We start from the raw sequence: 18,295 nt of genomic DNA, 5'->3' as shown, positions 1-18,295 counted from the left end.
CGTGGCCCGCGCCGGCCAGCGGGCGCACCCCGCGGAGGCCCCCCCCTGCGGCGCCTTCCCATTGGCCGCGCCCTGCCGCCCGCAGAGCGCCCACGTGGGACGGGGGTTCCCCGCGCGGCGGGGGGGGGTGCCCGGGGGGGGGGGGCCTGGGCTCCGCAGGGTCCCTGCGCCGGCCGCTCTCTGTGGGACCCCACGCGAGGGCCGTCGCACGTCCCCGTGTCCCCACTCGCGTCCCTGCTCGCGGGGGCGTCCGGTGCCAGGGAGGCCCGAGAGGAGAGGCCCGTCCCGCTGGTCTCAGCCCTCGGCTGCGGCTGCCTTCAGCCCCCCAGCCCCTCCGTGCCCTGGAGACCCCCGGGGAACCCCCAAAGGGACGGGGCAGTCATAGGGCAGCAACGGGGTCACGATGGGGCAGCGATGGGGAGCAGGGACAGACACACAGCTGGGGCCACCTCCACCAGCGACACCCCCGGGCTCTGATGTCACCTCCGGGCTCCAGTGACCCCTGGGTCCCAGTGACACCCCCAGGCCCCAGTGAGACCCCCGGGGGCTCCAGCGACCCCCGGGCTCCCAGCACGGGGCGGGAGGGACCCGCCTTTTTGCAGCTCTTGCCTAAGACGAACCCGGCTTCAAACCCAGCCGCGGACGGGAGCCAGGGCCACGGCGCAAAGCCAGCGGTGGACTGCGGGGTTCACCCTCCCACGGGGCAGACATGGGGGTCCCAGCCTGGCCTGACCCCCTCCAAATCACCCATCCACAGCGCACGGCTGTGAAAACTCTTGACGGGCTCGCTGGAGCGGGAGCGTGGGCCGAGTTAATCCCTTTAAAGAAAGCCCCTGTAAACGCCGTGTGAGCCCAGCATGGGGGGGACGTGGACAGCAGCAAAGCCAACCAGCACCCAGCGCTCCCCCAGCGGCACCCACATAACCGGGACCCCAGGAGTTCACCTGTGGGACCCCCACACCCCTGTCCCGCAGGGCTTGATCAGAGGTGAGAGCGGGATGGCCCCGAGCAGCCGGACTCACTGCCTTGAGCAGCCCCCATCATTTCCAGCCAGGACCCTCTCCCGGGGGGCGGCTTTGCCGGGGCGGTGTGGGGGGGCTGGGGGGGGCTGATCCCCATCGCGGGGAGCCAGGCGTGGGTAGCAGGGGCAGGTCAGGGCTTGCCTTTCCCACCCTGCCCCGGCATCCCCGGCCATGCCAGCCGCCCTCTGCCCTGCCCCGCCTGCCGGGCAAGCCGGGATGTGACAGGGTGCTGGATCCCATCCATGGGTGTAACAACCTGGCCGGCCTCAGCCTTGCAGGGGGACGAGCTTCTGGGCAGGACGGGTGCTCGGCACGGGGCCGGGTGCCACCAGCCCCAGCTGTGCACATCGGGGTGGCTGTGCTGGCGGGTATGGGCTGGCGTCCCCTCTCCCTGCCCCAGCAGCCAGGTGGGACCCAGGAGACACACACGGAGTGACAGCGCCAGGGCCCCATTCAGAGCCCAGCCCATGCCTCAGTTTCCCTGTGCACCCAGGGGACCACGCTGGGGACCCCGGTGTGGGGCTGCATGCGTGGCAGCTTGGTAGGGACGTTTTTTACCAAATCTTTGGATATTTATTCGCCGGGCCCAGCCAGTTTGGCCCTGTGGGGAGTTAATCCCCGGCCGCGGAGGGGATTACCGCAGGCCCAGGGCCGCCTTAGCTGCAGAAAGCGGATTAACCGAAGGACAGGGAACATGGGGACAGGCAGCGGGAGCCCCGGGGCACCTCTGGGGCTCTTGGGATGGACATGGGGACAGTCCTCAACCCCGGGGGGCAGGAACCCGGCTGGGGTGCAGACAGGGACAGGGCAGCCCCGGGGTCAGGGTGCTGCCCATGGGTACGGTCCCCCACAGGCCCCCCCCCCCCCCACGGAGGGGCCGCGGCTGCGATGGGGGGGATTGGGGTTGTGCCCCGGACTGGGGGCGCTGGGAGCTGTCATGTTGCGCTGGGGGCACTGGGAGCCGTGTCCTGTACTGGTGGCTACTGGGACCTGTAGTCCACGTGCCACGGGTGGCACTGGGAGCTGTCGCGCAGGGCGCACTGGTGCGTGCTGGGAGCTGTGACCCGGTGCACCGGCGAGCGCGGGGGGGGGACTGGGGACGGGGGGAATGGGGGATACTGGGTGGGTGGGGGGGGGGTGCTGGGGGGCACAGAGGGAAACTGGGAGCTGGGGGAGCCCTGGGAGCTTTGGAGGGGCACTGGGAGCCGCAGGGGGAGCTGGGGGTGGGGGGCACCGGGAGGTCTTGGGGAGCACTGGGAGCTGGGGGGGGAGCTGGGGGGCACTGGGAGCTGGGGGGGGGAGCTGGGGGGCACTGGGAGCTGGGGGGAGTACTGGGAGCTGCGGGGGTAACCGGGGGCGCTGAGGGGAGGGCTCTGGGAGACGGGCACTGGGAAGCACTGGGATCTGTAGTCCAGCTGGGAATACTGGGAGGTGTAGTCCGGGGACCCAGCGCATACTGGGAGGTGTAGTCCCAGGCCAGGGCCATCCTGGGAGTTGTGGTTCCCCAGCCCCGGGGGCTGCTGGGAGCTGTAGTTCTGCACTGAGGGGGGGTTGGGGGGGTGGTGGTGGTGCAGGGCTCTGTCCCCCCCCGCCCCGTGTCCTCGGTGGGTCCCGTGGGTGCTCAGGGCTGGCAGACGGCCATGTCAGCCCCGCGCTGACCCCTTGCTCGCACATCCCCTGTGCCACCCCAGCTCTGCAGCATCTGGCTGTGCTGCCTCCCCCCAGCCCTCAGCATCCCCCGGCACAGGGGGGGACAGGGACGGGGACGGCTGCCCCGCAGCAGGGGAGCCGTGGGGCAGGTCCTGCTGAGCCCCACCTGCCCCATCGGTCACCAACCAGCTGTCAGCCCCACTGCCTCGCTCCGGCAGCGCGTGGGAGAGAAACCATGGGGTTTCATCCCTGAGCAGCCCCGAGGGTCTTCGTCCGTGGGAATTCGGTGGGGTGGGAATTGGGAGCCTCATTTCTCCTCTTGCTGCCGGTGTGTTTGCTGGCACGGTGCTGGGAGGGATGCCCGGTGTCTGGGCAACAGGAGAGGGGTGGGGGAAGGAGGAGGGACCGAGTTGGGGTCCCCCAGGTGGGGGACGGACCCTGACCCCGTGCCTCTGCCTAGGCTTGGCCGCGGCAGCATGGGGGGGATGCAGTCGCTGGCACTGCCCCTGGGGAAGGGTCCTCACCACGTGGGCTGCGCGGATGTCATGGTGGGCCATACGCGGCAGGTACGGGACGGGGACGGGGATAGGGATGGGGACGGGGACAGGCTTCCATGCACAGCAGGGTAGCTGCAGCCAGCCGGGATTTGCAAGGGCTGAGCTCGCCGAGGACATGGCCACCGCTGCTCTGTGCTGTCCCCACCATGTCCCCCCTTCCCCTCTCTCCTGCAGGGGCTCTTCCTCCGCCTCTTCTACCCCTGCCTGCCCCAGGCAGGGGCCGAGCGGCCGCTCTGGATCCCGCGCTATGAGTACTGCGGTGGGCTGGCCGACTTTGCCCACTGCAGCCGGCGCTGGTGCGCGCCCCTGCTCAGCGTCGCCATTGGTAAGGGGGCGGCCAGCACCCCGTCCCCCATCCCGGGTGCTCCCCCGTCCCCTGGGCATCCGCTCCCTTAGCGGGGTTCAAGGACACCAAGCCCGTCCCCCCTGCTCAGGGGAGCTGGGTGGCAGGGATGGATGGAGCCGAGCAGCAACCCGCTGCAGCAGCAGCACCCCTTTTCCTGGGGGGTTTCTCTTCCCCGCAGGCTCCTGCAGAGTGCCGGTGAGCTGGAACGGGCCTTTCAAGCCCTGCAGCAGCGGGTACCCACTGATCATCTTCTCCCATGGCCTGGGAGCCTTTCGGTAGGACGGTCCCCAAGCGGGGCCGGGGGTGCTGAGCCCCTGCTCAGGGCTGGAGCCAGGATGGGGACCCGGCTGTCCTGGGCCCCCCGTGGCCCCGCTCGGACCTGCCTTGCGTTGGCGGGGCAGCCCTGACCCTGCTCTCCCCCGGCTCCCTGACAGGACCCTGTACTCCTCGGTCTGCTCGGAGCTGGCATCCTGGGGCTTCGCGGTGGCGGCGCTGGAGCACAGGTGGGTGCCCCAGTCCCTGCCGAATTTGGCAGCTGTGAGGGGGCAAGCGATCCTGCTGGGGCTTCCCATGTGGCTCCCCATCCGCCAGCCCAGCAGGATGGGGCTGGCAGGGCACCGTGCCCCGGGAAGCTGCTGGTGCCCCCTGCGATGCGGCTGCCTGCCCTCCTGCCGCTGCAGGGACCATTCTGCCGCCGTGACGTATTTCTGCACGGTGGAGGCTGGGAGAGAGGAGTGGATCCCCTACCGACGAGTGCCCCAAGGGCAGAAGGAGTTTTATTTCCGAAACAAGCAGGTACCAGGCTGGGGGGTTAAGGGTGGGCAACCCAAGAGGCGTGAAATCCCTCCTGCAAGCCAAGCTGGCCCCCCATGCCTGGGGTCTTAATTTCCTGCCCTTCCCAAACCCGTACCGCCGTGATGCTGGGGCTGAGCTTTCCCCTTGCAAGCTGAAAAAAATCTGTTCGACCTGTTTATCTCTGTTTCATGGGGTTTCTCTGTCCGGCTCCAGCTGACCCTGGCAGGAGCCGGGCTGGGCTTTGCCATGTCCCCAGATGCTTAACGTCACCTGCACCCCGGGGGGAGAAATGGGCTTTCTGCCCAGCCCAGCGTCACGGGCTGGCGAGGCTCCGGACCGGCTGCTGGGTTTGTTCACGTTCTGATTTTTGTCTCTCCGGGATTACCCCGGACAGCTGCTTTCTGGGGAGCAGGAAGGTTTCCTGCTGAGCCAGGTTCTCCCCTGCTTGTTTCTGCCTCGTTTAAAAGGACAACATCGAGTCGAGATTTGTCATAGAAAAGCTCTCTAGGAAACGTAGTGGTTGGAGGTGCTTTTGGCAGTCTTAAATCACCTCCCAGCCTCTTATTTTTGTGTATGCGCTGCCTCACGGCACGTTGCACAAAGGGCAACAGTTTTCCTATAAAGATGAACCCATGAGCATAAATGTTGAGGGTGAATGAGAAATAAATTATAAATAGAGGGAAAGGTTGCATCTGAGCGCTGCGATTTTAAAGGGACGAGCGCGGGGGGATGTTGGGGGGGAGGATCTGGCCCCAAACTCGCGGGGTGGAGGAGCTGGGTTAACAGGGGAAGGGGCAACTCTCACTCCCAGGTTCATCAGAGAGCGGAGGAATGCGTGCGAGCGCTCCGGCTCTTCGAGGACATCAGCAGTGGTAAATCTGTCCCAAATGTCCTTCACCAGGACTTTGATCTCTCCGTCCTGAAGGTACCTGGGTCTGTCTGTGCTGAAGGACCAGCTGGGGGATCGTTTGGCTGATGGGGGGGTCTGGGTGCCCTTTGCTGGCAGGATCAGTCCTCGTTGCGTGAGACTTTTCCTCCTGGGACAAGCGGGGTCTGTGCAGAGCCACAGCCTTCCACGTCTCGGCTTCTTGGTGCCCCTCTTCTTTTTCTCCCCCATGCATGCCGGGGAAGCCGGGTCCCATTGCAACGGCAGTGAAAACAGGACACGGTGTCCCTTGCAGAGGGCAGAGCAGTGGGGCTTTGCTGATCTTCTTCCCTTGGCTTTTTCTTCCCTAATTAGGCACCTTCTGCAGCGAGGTTTGGGCACAGGCTACTCAGCTTTCTCCTTTTTGCAGGACAGCATTGATCTGACCAAAGTCGCCGTCATGGGCCATTCCTTCGGCGGGGTGACAGCAGTGCTGGCCTTGGTGAAAGAGCCTGGCTTCAGGTAAGCCACAGCAGGGACGAGGAGCCGCAGGAAGCTCCGGGGACACGTGGCTCATCCCAGTGGGAAGGGAAGCTGTGGCGTGGGTGGCAGCGCCGGGCGTCCGTCCTGCTGCAGGTGCGCAGTGGCTCTCGATGCCTGGATGTTCCCCCTGGAGAACGCGCTGTACCCGGAGGTGCCCAAGCCCGTGCTCTTCATCAACACCGAGAAGTTCCAGACACCAGAAAGCGTTGCCAAAATGAAGAGGCTGAGCTCCAGAAACAGCCAGACGAAGATTATAACCGTCCTGTGAGTCAGGGGCTGGGGGCACCCACCTGCCGGTACCCTCCTGGGAGCACCTACGAGCTGTGTCCCAGCAGGAGGACCTCTCCCCAACTCCCACTGAAGCAGATCCCTTCCCTGTCCCAGGGGATCCGTGCACCAGAGCCAAACCGACTTCACCTTTCTCACCGGAAAGCTCGTCAGCCGCATCTTCGGCGCGAGGGGGACCCTCGACCCCTACAAGGGTCTGGACATCACCAGCCGGGCGACTCTGGCCTTCCTGCAAAGGCATCTCAGTACGGCACGGGGTGGAGGGCACGTTGGCCAGGGGCTCGGGAGGGCACGAGAGCTCCCCGGCTTGCAGGGGGCTGCAGGGTGGCCGCTGCCTCCCTGGACTTGGGTTTGGTGCTTCCCATCCCGTTGCACAAAGCAAAGGGGTCCGGTGGCTGCTCCTCCTTTACACCTGGAGCCGGGCTGATAATCGCTGTAGTAACCCTGTCACCATCTCTGCCCCGTGCAGACCTGGAAGAGGAGTTCGATCAATGGGACAAGCTTCTTGAAGGCATCGGAGACTCGGTTGTTCCAGAAGCACCATTCTGCCGCTCCAACCTGTAGCCTGCTCCAAGGTCACCGGCAGGAGCCAGGTACCAGGAAAGCAGCTGCTTCTTGTCCAAAATGAGCCACGCAGGAGCCAACAAGGGCAGGAGGACCCACGGGGACACCAGGACCTGGGGACCGTGCTCGTAGGACGTCTGGTGGCCAGGGTGCTCAGCGAGTGTGCCAGGAGAGCCCTCCATGCTCAAGCGCTGCCTGTTGTGGCTGCTGCCTTCGGTGAGGGCTGTGGGGCTAAGGGAATAAAATCCCCGGGGACAAAGACTGAGTTGGCTGTCACTTGGACCCGAGGTGACACCCTTCTTGCACGCAGGGGGTAGGTGGGCATCGATCCCTCGTTGGGCCTGGCTAGATCTGCTGCAGCTGTGGCACATCTGGCAGGAGCAGGCAGGGGGGTCGTTCATCCTGGGTTGGGGGTAGTTCAACCACGGCCAAAAGAACCAGCGCAAAGAGATGCAGCATCAGGGCTCCAAGCAGAAAGGTAATGAAAATCTTATCGTCGTCCTGGAAAGCTGGCCAGATTCCTGACTCCATGCCTAAAATCTGGGGGAAAAAAGAAAGAGGACGGTTTTAAACAAGGGGCTGGCTGGAAGTATCTCTGAGCACCCCAGCAGCGCAGGGATGTGAAACGGGGACTGAGATCAGCCCCGGGGACGGCAGGAAAACTGTCCAGCCTGGTTTTGCACCATGAAGAGCAACGCTGCTGCAAACAGACTGCCGGCGCAGGCACATGTTGGCGGTGGGAATAAGGTACTTTGGAAGTACCTACAGCACATTCCTGGGTAACACCAGAGACGTTAGAGCAAGGGGCACTTTTTAAGGGGGGGTCTGATCCTCGGCCATCCCAAGGAAGGGCTGAAGCCGGTGGAGCTGCACGTATTTAGCCCGCCGGAGACCCTCCCCAGGGTCCTCGCTGGCACTGCGGCGGGAGAGGCGGCAGGCAATCCTGGACACGCCGCCTCGGCAGCTGCTGGGAACATCCGGGCTCCTGGCACACCATCTGCTTTTGCATTGTCCCCGCCACCGCCGGCGCGGCATTCCTGCTGGGGGACGTGGCGGGGAACGGCAGCGGCAGCCCTGGCTTTGCTTCACCTCCTGCCATCGCAGAGAGAAGCTGCTGCAGACAACAGCGCCCAGTGCCGCGCGGAGGCAGGATTTCCTGGGGCGCCAAGGCTGGAGGAGAGGGGGGTTTGGGTGGCACATGCTATTCCTCACCCAGTGACAGCGGGTGACACGGGCGCCAGCAAAGCCCTTCTCCCAGGGAAAGAAAGGGGAATGGAAAAGCAGCATCTCACTCCTCCGGTGCCCGAGTTGTTGGTGTCACCGTGACGGCTGCGTCCTCGCCTTGCTGGTGGCCCCCGGCTCCTCTTAGTCGAGGGCGAGTCCTAGAGCTGAGGATGCTCCGGGATAGCCTCGGGGGGAAGGCGCAGCGCTGTGCAGCAGCAGACAGGACATCTTTCAACGTCTCCTCCACTCTCCAGTGACACAAAGGACTGATGTGAACAGAACCGCAAGACCACGGTGCTTTTGAGGCTTCCAGATACTTTTTTTTTCATTGTTTTACACCTAAAACACCATCTCTAGCCCTGGGAGCAGGCTGGGGTGCGACAACCCAGGGAGCCTCAGGACCGCTCTGTTGAGATGCTGAGGGTGGGTGGGGGACATTCAAGGTCGATGTATGCGCTGAATCGCGTGGGCAAGCCAGGGGGGGCTGAGCCCATCAGGTCCCGTTTTAACAGTGAGAGACAGTGACTGGTGCAGAAATCAAATCCCATTTTCCTCCCCAAATTAGCACGGCCAGGGATCTGCGCTGGCAGTTCCAGGGGAGCAGCCTGGTCGTGGCTCCAGCACGGCACAGCTGAGGCAGGCTATAAATTCTGCAAGACTCTTATGTAAAGGCTTTCGGGAAGGGGGTGGCAGAAACCCACTGACCTCAGAGGGTGGCTCTGACATTCGTTAACCCTTCGGTTCACAGAAAGCTTCTTATTACCATCCCCAGTGCCCGTGGGGCTGGGGGAGAGAGAAAGCAGGCGTATGTCCTTCTGCCTGGCCCCGCATCCCACCCGTGGGCTGCTCCCCACTCCGGAACCCATTTCTGCACCTTCTGTTCCCAATTGTCTTTGCGCCTCTGGAGGAAAACCCCGCTAGAAGAAAGAGGAGAGTTTGGAAAAGCCCCGGTGTCACTCGGGCAGGGCAAACGCCCTCTTTCCTCCGCTCCATCGTCCCCTCTCCGCTCTCTGTGGGAAGTGGTGGTGCGGGAGCGCTCTGCAAACACTTTTCTACTTCACTGACTCACTGCATCCACTTTAAAATCCAGCCCGGAGCCATCTCTTCAACCAGGCTCCCCTTGCAAGCAGCACTTTCCTCCCGATCCTCATTACGTGCTCCAGCCTCGAGGCTGGAGGCAGTGTGCATGAAAGATGCGGCACAAATCCCCGGCGTAGCACGCGAGGAAGGTGTTTTCCCCACGTCCCAGCTTGCTTGGATTGCTTTGCTGGGCCTGAGAGGTCGGAAAGAAAGGGGCTGGGACAGCTCTGCCGGAGCCAGCATTTCCCAGGCCAGCTGTGGGGCAGGGACAGAGCATCGTTCCCTGCCACCCACCCAGGCCAACGGCCGGAGGGGAGAACCCTCCGGTCTTTGGGGTGGCCCGGGCTGCTCCAGGCTTGCCTGTGCCACGCTGGAAGGTTTTCTGGCAAAAAGCAGGAGTTAAGGGTTAGCCTGGTACGTGATCTGCCACAGCAGCCCGCCGGCACCAGCTCTCGGTTGCTGTGTCCTCACAACGCAGAGGTTCAGGTTTGAACGTGAACTAGCTGGGTTTTACATCCGTAAATCCCCCGTGTTTTATCCACAGAGGGATTTTGCTTCTCAGGGACGTGGGAAGGAAACACCGACTCCGTTATGTCGGGGGGGTCGGCAACCGGGGCACCCGCCTGCAGGTTGGCAGCCCAACCGTCCCCTGCCCTGGAGGGTTGTGCGTTGGAAAGAGTTCACTTCCAGCCAAGCATTTCAATGTGCCTGATCTGCTTTAATATTCAAACCGGTGGCTTTAAAAATAAAAAAAAAAAAAAAAATGCTGCCCATTTATATTCTCCTCACAGCTGTGCTTGCAGCATGGCTGGGGTATGAATGGACGCATTCCTCTTACCCACGGCTTATCTCCGCAGAGCAACCTCCGCTCTCTGACCGGCTTCGGCTTCAAAGCTTTCCACTCTCTGGGCTCGGGGCTGAAATCCGACAGTGTCAGCACAGACCCCGCTTGGAGCTCTTAATATCTTAGAGCCGAGAGTCTTCTTCTCGTCTTCCCCACCCCCAGCTCGTCCTGCCTTCGGCTCCCTCCCTCCTGGGAAGCCCCTTCCAGCCGGCAGATCCCTCCCCATCCCACCGCACATGCATGCAGCAAACTGGAGTTGCCAGCTCCGGCCTGCCGCAGCATTTGCTGCTGCTTAGAAAAAACCTCATTTACTCAATTGAAGCTTCCCTGTTGATTTAATTAATGCAAATTGAGACATGTGTTAAAACCTCCTTGTAATTACCGTAACACTTACTGTCGTGGGGTTTTTTTTTTCCTTTTTCTTGTATTTTTAAGGAAAATACTAAGGCCTGGATTCACAACAGCTTATAAAGGTCCACGGCCCTGCAAGCTGAGCCCAGTGTGTGCGGTGAGAACCGCACGAGCTCTAGTAGAGGAGTCCGGCCGTGGGCTGCGATACCAGCCCCGAAGATGAGCGTGGATGCAGGTGCAGTGCTGACCCCGCTCCTAACCCAAACCCGGGCAGCACCCGCTTGAGCAGAGTTCCTTAGATTCCTTTGATCGGTGAGTATATACTTGCTTTTACGTTGATTTTTCTATCGGCAAATCAAAACTTTGCTCTGGGTGAAGTTCCAAAGAAAAAATCGAGTTTCTTAATCTCCGAAGCCAATTGTTATCATCTAATGCGTCGGCTTCCAGGCTGCCTTGAGCTGGAAACCCCGGATGCTCGCAGTCACGAGGGATTCAGCTCAATACTGTTATCTTCCCAAGCACCAGTTCCTCCCGTGCTGGGTTACAGGGTAGGACCAGGGCTCTGCCAGGCGGGCAGACCCTTAGGATTCGGCGCAGGGCACGTGCTTGCTGGCTTCGAGGTGCAACACCGCAGGGCTGGGCTGCAGGCGCGGTGCTTGCTGGGCCATTAAAATGCAATGCCACAGGCCAAGTGGGCTCCTGTTCTCTCTGCCAGCGGCATCGAGGGTATTTTGAGGGCACAACTGTTTTTTCGACAGTTTTCACTCCGCAGCAGAAGCCCCATTTCAGGCTGGAGCCAGTCTCTTGCTGACCCTAGAGATGATTCCTGAATAAACAGGGGAAAAAAGGACTGAGAAGGGAAACTGAGGTGCTGGAGGAGAGAAAGGGCTGCGTGAGGTCTCTCTAGTTCCAGGCTATTCCAAAAAAGCCCCTGAAACAGATTGGAGGGATGGGTTTTGGTCAATATCCAGATTTCCCCCATTTTAGGAAGGACAGGCTGAGCTCAGCTCAGTGGATGCCGACTCCTGCTTTGCACCTGAGCCGGGGGGGGGGGGGGGGGGGAGAACAGGGCGGGGGGGGGAGGGGGCTGGGTGAGGCGGGGACCCCAAATGTCCCATCCTCCTTTTTAACCCTTTGGCTTACGTCTTCACCCCGGACCGGGGTGCGGGGAGGTGCTGAGACTGTCAGCACCCCTCCCCGGGGCACGGGGGGACACGTGGCACCGGACCCCCCCGAACCCACCAGCTACAGGATGCCTTCGTCTCCTCGCGTTGATAGCGGCTCTCTAACGACGTTCATCACGCAAAGCCTGGGTTGAGTTTTTCTGTGGTTTTTTGGTTGTTTTTTTTTTTTAATTAAAATGAAGCACTTATGTTGGCAATCGCAACATGAGCGTGTCTCTCCGGGTATTGATTTTAGTGTACGGCAGCAGTTTGCTGGTTTATTGCATAAAAGACAGAGATGTGTTTTTCCTCCAGGAAGGCTGGCTTTGTTTGCCTCTTCTCACAGCTGCAGTGGATGTGTCTGGTCTTTTTTCTTTTAATATATATATATTGGTCTATTATGAACTCAAATTAGTGGGGGGAAAAGGGATCAAACAGCACCGAACAAATGTTAAGTGCAGGTATTGTTTCCATGGTGGTATTGCTGAGCGATTACAGGCAGCGGGTGAAGAGCCAGCAGGACGGAGCAGGAATTAACCCATTTTGATGCAGAATTGTCGGTGGAGATGGGAGGGGAACTGCTTATTCTCCTGAGAGGATCTAAAGTGCGAAAGCATAGATATGGACCTCCTCGTCCGACTGAAGTCGAAAAGTGCCGTAAAAAACCCCCACAAACTTGTTTCCTTGGCTCACAGATCCTGTGGGAAGAGGCATGTTTTATTCCGCTCGTGGTGTCTGACAGATCTCATCCATACACGGCACCTACAGATATCGCCATGGGATAATTAGCTGTGGCTGTTGCACTGGGCAGGTCAGGATCTCCTGCGTTACCTGAGCGCGGGGTTGGGTGCAAGGAGGGAGGGGACGCTTCAAAATCCTGCCTTTTGATCTGAATTCGACCTTGCGCTGTCCGTCTGAAGGAAGCCGGGCACTTGAGAATTGCAAATGCACCTGCTCCCCAGGCGGCAGATCTCTGTGAAAAATAAGTAAAACCTGTTACCATTTGGCCGCGCACCGATCTTGTCAGTGAAACAGCTTTGATAGCAAGCGGCCCAAGAGCTCTGCGTTGAGCGTTATTTTCAAATTTGCTCTTAGCGGGGCCGTTACAAGTTCATGCATATTGTTTATTTGACATCGGGGAAGCCGTATTCCTTTAAGAGGATTTCCATCCCTGAACTCCTCCCATCGTGACACTTCCAAGCTACATTTTGTCTTGAAAGGGTGGGAGTATTTTTAACTATATCATGCCGGGGAAGTATTAATAGCACAATAGGCTTGCTGAGCTGCTGGTAGAGCTGAATCCATATTTTAAATTCAAGGAACTAATTAGGAACTGGGGAATAATTAGTGCTATACCCAGCTTTTCTTTCCCCCCGCTTCATTTTCAAAGAGCCGAAGCAAATGTCTTTACTGGAATCTTCTCTGGCTGTTGAATATTTTATGGCTTCCCTATGCATTGCTATTCCATGTGGTTGTCAAAATCACGCTGTCTCCTTTGCTCTATCCCAGCTGAAATGGCTGACTCTGACACTTTTGAAATGTAATTAGTGCATCTCCCGTTGGCTCACACGCAAAAAAAACCCCACCCATAAACCCTTTCTTCGTGCTTCTCTCCCAGCCGCTCGCTATCGCTGGGCGATGCAGCTCTGTGCAGCGCAGTTATTTTTGAACCCTTGGAAGTGAGTTGTTTACGGGCTTCCTTGAATAGCAAAGCTCTTGGTGTTCCATATGGGAAATGCAAATTCGTTGACTACGGTTGGGAGCAGAAAGGGAAAAGCAGCCAGGACGCAGAGAAATGGGTCGAGGCTCCCGCCTCGGTTGGGAGCTATGGGAGGAAGGAAGGGGGAAAAGCAATGCGAGGAGATCTCCGGGCCAGCTTTCATTGCATGTTTCTGGACGTAGTGGAGGTGGGAGCCAGCATCCGTATAGATCTGTCCTTATATTTGGCAGGTAGCTCCCAGGAGAGCACAACTGCACATTAGTGTCTTGGAGGATCTGCTTGGTGCCGTGAAGAAAACAACCAGCTCTGAAACTGTACCCGCTGTTGGGAGTGCCTGTGATAGCTCTCCTCGGTGTGAAGTCTCTGGTCTCTAATAATAGTTGGGCTTGTGCTGAAGCCTTTTCCTCACTCTCGCCTCTCCCCAGCCATCTGTTTTCAAGAAACTTGTGGAATTCATGTCACTGAGCTCTTACCCGTATTTATCGGAGGGGCAGAGACTAGCTCACAAAGCTAAAAGCTGGGAGAGAAGACTAGTCAGAGCTACAGGAGTAGTTTGATCATGTAAAACCCCACTTTCTTAGGAAACAAAGAATGAAAAACATGCCAGGAGATCTACCGGCAGGCTGGGAAGGGAATTCTGCTGTTCCTTTGCCCAGGGTGAATCGAAGGCAGAGATCGCTACTTAGGAGAAAGACCAGATCTCGTTCAGCATCCCGGTTGCAGCCAGGATGAATGTGCCCATGTGTGGGTACCGCAGCCGCTGCCATTACTTTAGGCTCTGCCGCCATTGCAGCGTGTTGGAGAATTTTTGGCAAGGAGAGCAGAGTGCTTGTGGGGCCTTTGTCTTTAGTTCATCAGAAGCTTACATTATTTTTCTACTCTAGAGCCTTGTCAGCCCTCATCACCATAGTATTTGGATATCATGCAGTGCGGTCCTATGACTGCATTTGAAGAGGTGAGTATGACATTGCAGGGTTATATTGCCCCGATAACAAAGCAATTAATTTATATTTTCATCTCCCTTGCTGCAAGGCGCAGTCGCCGTCTGTGGTGGGTCCTTTCACTTGTCTCATTTTATGGAGGAATTAAGTGAGTTTGAGTGAATTTCTCAAAAAACAAACTAACAATAGAAGCCAGGCGCCCTGCCTGGTCCGAAAAAAATAAATCATTTCCAACAGCACATCAGCAAGTGCAAATTTGCTCCAAAGGGAACATTTTCTTAATGGTGTTTTTCAGCATAAATATAGTATCAGCCTAAACAGCTCCAGTAAACAAGTATCAATTACCTTAAACATTTCTTGCCTGTGGAAGAGCTTTCATTGTGAGGGAGACACTCCCTAAAAGTCTTGTTTTATTCTTCAATTCCGTGGACTCCTCGGCTGCGTTTGGATTAAAATGTATTTTTATCTGAAGATCAGCGCAGCCACTAATTTTCCTTGCGAGACCTTTGTTGGGCAGCGGCACGTCAGTACAGCCAGCGTGAAGATGGGTAAGCTGCAGCGTGGAGAAAAATTTGCTGAAGGTTAATACAAAGACTGAGAAACACGGATAGAAGGAAATCTTGTGGCCCTTCTCTCTGCCTCTGAGAACAAGTTTCTTTTAAATGACTCTCTCCTCTAGCAGGTTATTTATTATATCACTTAAACTGATTGACTCGGGTCAAATAGTGTATTGGATTTCTAGTTTTAAAATGAACTTTGCTAATGCAGTGACTGTTACCACTCTTAGCAAATACTTGCTAATATTACTTACCAAGGTGCTTTAAAACATTCTCTGATTAACAAATAAGCTGTCGGTCCATCCACGACGAGTGCTTAAGGGTGGCAATTTAATACTCAGAAAGCACATTTTCTTGTTGGAGATTAAATATTTTTGCAAGTTAAAAGAGCTGCCGTGGGCTGAGTTGTCACCTAATTATGTCAGTCTCTTTGTGGGATATTTTGATAAGCACATCAGAGGAGACGCTTTAATCTTTATGCTAAATCTGATCACATCACGTCCTAAATTCACACGTACAAGGAGTCCTCCCGATGAGACCTTGACTTATCTGTTTCACTGAGAGCAGAGCGTGTTGAACCGAAGCCGAGGGGCCTCGTGTTTTGTCTGTGCTGAGGAGGAGCCCATTTGATTTTGCTCTTTTTTTGGAAAAAAATGGAATTATAGCAAAAAGCTCTTGTTGGTGATGAGGAATCCAGAAGACAAAAACCACTGCGGCCACATGCTGTTAGGCTCAACGAAAGAAGAGTCTGTTTAGAATCACAGTAAATGTGTCGATAAACACAAATCAAATGCAAATTAAATAAAAGCTTTTCATATACACCATTCTCCCTGAGATCAGACAAAAATAAATGCCACATAAACAAACGAGTTTTATGAAATGTTCCAAAACCAAAACCACTCTTGCAATGAGGCCAAAAATGAGATTGTCTCTGTGCCCTTCCAGCTGCTAAGAGCTGTTATTTCTCTTTGTATCACAATAATGCTCAAAGATTTTGGTTTAAATTGAAACCAGTTGTGGCAGGTGGTGTAAAGAGGTTGGTAAAGAGTCTCAACCTAAGTGACGTGGCATGGAAAATGTCAGAGCTGAGAACAGATCCCAAATCTGATTCCCAGCTCGGTGCCTCTCATCAATGAACCATGTTGCCTCTTACATAGGAGAGTTTTTATCTGAAAGAAATGTTTTTGGCTTTAAAGCTGATCTGCAAAGGAAGGTAAGTTACATTCAGATCTTTTTTTTTTCCCTCTCTCTTTTTTTATCCCCCCCCCCCCCCCCCCCCCCCCCCGTAAGAAGCCCAGGAAATAAGATGGAAAGCGCTGAGAGCAGACCCTGCATGACTCGTAGTTTTATCTCAGCCTGCATCCCTTCTTCAAAAGCGGTAAATGCTATTTCATCATCATCTCTCCAGGGGGTGAGGACTGACTAAAGGCAGTCACACAGGTACCAAACAAAAAGCCCCGAGCCCAGGAAGCCTTGTTTCCTCCGGGAAATCCTGAGATCATCCCAGCATAAGCTCACTGATTTTACTAAAAAGCATTAATATTAAAGCATCCAACACACTGTTGATCTACATGGATGATAATTAATAAATTATAAAGTAAAACACAGGCTGGTGGCATGGTCTCTTGGCTGCTTTGTCTTCCGGCAACATTTAATGCAATTTAATCCAAGCACTCAAGATGTTTCATTTAAAAACATGTGTGTCGTGTGCGGTATCTATGCATATACCGCTGGTATTGAGCCAGGAACGCCGTGAGTGTACCAGGCATGATCCTGAAGGGCCAAGCAGCCAAACCATTTTGAATCTGAAATCCCTTCAATCCCCCAAAAAGGTTCTACCATGCTGCTGGAAAATGGCTCTTCCCATGCCCAGCGAGCCGCTCCGGCAGAAACCTCTCCCAATTCTAGCAGCTCGGCGGCTGGATGTGGTTTCCATGGAAATAGACGTCAGATCAGCAAAAAACAGGGCAAGTGTTTAAAATAATCTCTGTTTTGAAAGCTTTATGCATTTCTGTCACAATATTAACCTTCCTCAAGGTAGGATATTTTTTTTTTTTTGGTGCAAAATCCTCGTTTTTAAGAGCGTGCACAACAAGGGTGGGTCCCCTCAGAAAAGTCCTTTCTTCGGTATTTAGGGTACGGAGACTGCTGCGCTGGGCTTGCATTGTAGCGGAAGATTTGTGCCGTTCTCCGGCCATCTGCCTTTTGTGCGTATTGACTCTTGGTGTAACTCAAGTGACTGTAGCATGGAAACTACCACGGGAATTGTACAGAAGTCATTTGTATGGAACACGCAAAAATACAGCCAGTTCATTTAAAGCACATTTGCGAGCGAACCACTTATCTGCGCTTGGCAATAGCCTTATCTTGGGAAGGGAACTGCTCACAATGCAGCCCGTAGGACAAGGACAGATCGTCTTTACACGGCCATTATATACAAGCTATGGAATCTGCATGAACGATGGCTTTTCTGGACGTGCTTTGTGTCACGCCAAAGGAGAGGGTGGCCATGTGGCTGTCCCCCAAAAAGGCACTGCCGGGGCTGTGGGGCCAACGCATTGTCAGACCCACAGATCCTTTTTGGGGTTGGCCTGCTGTGACCCTGAGGTGACCAAAGGAACATGGCGGTCATCTTGATGATGACCAAGAGCCCTGAGGTTATCGTGGCCCTGAGATAACTGACTGGCCCTGAAGGGACCATGCCCTCAGGCAGGTGATCATGGCCCCGAGGTGACTGTGGCCCCAAGGTAAGTGGCAATGACCCTGAGGTGACTGTGGTCCTGAGGTGACCGAAAGCCCTGAGGTAGGTGACCGTGGCCCCAAGGTAAGCAGCCATGGCCCTGAGGTGACCATGGCCCTGAGGTAAGTGGCCATGGTCCTGAGGTGACCAAGGGCCCTGAGGTAGGTGACCGTGGCTCTGAGGTGACCGTGGCCCTGAGGTGACCATGGCCCCCAGGTAAGTTGCCATGGCCTTGAGGTGACCGTAGTCCTGAGGTGACTGAAAGCCCTGAGGTAGGTGGCTGTGGCCCTGAGGTAACCAAGGGCCCTGAGGTAAGTGGCCATGACCCTGAAGTGGCCATGGCCCTGAGGTGACCATGGCCCCCAGGTAAGTTGCCATGGCCTTGAGGTGACCGTAGTCCTGAGGTGACTGAAAGCCCTGAGGTAGGTTGCTGTGGCCCTGAGGTGACCAAGGGCCCTGAGGTAGGTGACCGTGGCTCTGAGGTGACTGTGGTCTTGAGGTGACCATGGCCCTAAGGTAAGCAGCCATGGCCCTGAGGTGACCGTGGCCCTGAGGTGACCATGGCCCTGACGTAAGTGGCGAGCCCCGAGGCGACCATCCGAGCCACGGCTCCGCTCCCACCAAATGGCCCTGAGGGGACGGGCGACCCTGACCAAACGAGGCCGCACCGGGGCCCCCGCTCCTCCCCACCGCCGGGGTGGGAGACAAAGGGAGTCCCACCGCCCTCCGGGCGCGGGTGGAGAGAGCGGCGGCTGGGGCGCACGACCCCGGGGAGGCCCGCGGAGGCGAGGGGCGTCGCGGCGAGGTCCCGCACCCTCCGCCCGGGCCCCGCCGGGCCGCGGGGGTCGCCGCCCCTCGCCGCCACCGCCCGCCGGTGGCGGACTACGTCTCCCGGCATGCAGCGAGAGGCGGAGAGGCGGGGGGGGGGGGGGCGCGCGCCCCCCGCCTCGCCCTCCCCGCCGGCCCCCCGGCGGGCGGCACGTGCCGCCGCGCTCGGCCAATGGGGGCGGGGCGGGGCGGGTCACGTGCCATTGTTTGGCGCTTT

The 18,295-nt window shown here is 57.5% G+C and overlaps 1 protein-coding gene across 2 annotated transcripts; it reads left to right on the top strand.

Annotated features, from left to right (window-relative positions):
• The first annotated feature begins 2,060 nt into the window (after nt 1-2,060).
• On the top strand, nt 2,061-6,953 carry PAFAH2 (platelet activating factor acetylhydrolase 2). Of its 2 annotated transcripts, none has more exons than XM_076357686.1 (11): nt 2,061-2,065; nt 3,133-3,238; nt 3,404-3,554; nt 3,754-3,808; nt 4,010-4,078; nt 4,256-4,370; nt 5,182-5,295; nt 5,666-5,757; nt 5,872-6,042; nt 6,163-6,311; nt 6,536-6,953. In XM_076357686.1, the coding sequence occupies exons 2-11, from the start codon at nt 3,149-3,151 to the stop codon at nt 6,628-6,630; spliced, it is 1,101 nt and encodes a 366-aa protein (XP_076213801.1). In that variant the 5' UTR covers nt 2,061-2,065; nt 3,133-3,148; the 3' UTR covers nt 6,631-6,953. The 2 variants fall into 2 exon arrangements, with proteins under 2 accessions (XP_076213801.1, XP_076213800.1); XM_076357685.1 differs by having other exon boundaries at nt 3,754-3,850.
• Nucleotides 6,954-18,295: the final 11,342 nt, after the last annotated feature.

Source organism: Aptenodytes patagonicus, chromosome 21, assembly GCF_965638725.1.
Source record: "Aptenodytes patagonicus chromosome 21, bAptPat1.pri.cur, whole genome shotgun sequence".
Classification (NCBI taxonomy): domain Eukaryota; kingdom Metazoa; phylum Chordata; class Aves; order Sphenisciformes; family Spheniscidae; genus Aptenodytes; species Aptenodytes patagonicus.
This window is presented reverse-complemented; position numbering and strand designations above follow the sequence as displayed.

Bases quoted from the DNA above. Each gene is read 5' to 3' on its own strand.
- PAFAH2 (XM_076357685.1), top strand. From the start codon at position 3,149: ATGGGGGGGATGCAGTCGCTGGCACTGCCCCTGGGGAAGGGTCCTCAC. The intron at 3,239-3,403 runs GTACGGGACGGG...TCTCTCCTGCAG, and splicing joins TGGTGGGCCATACGCGGCAG to GGGCTCTTCCTCCGCCTCTT. The intron at 5,758-5,871 runs GTAAGCCACAGC...GTCCTGCTGCAG, and splicing joins GTGAAAGAGCCTGGCTTCAG to GTGCGCAGTGGCTCTCGATG.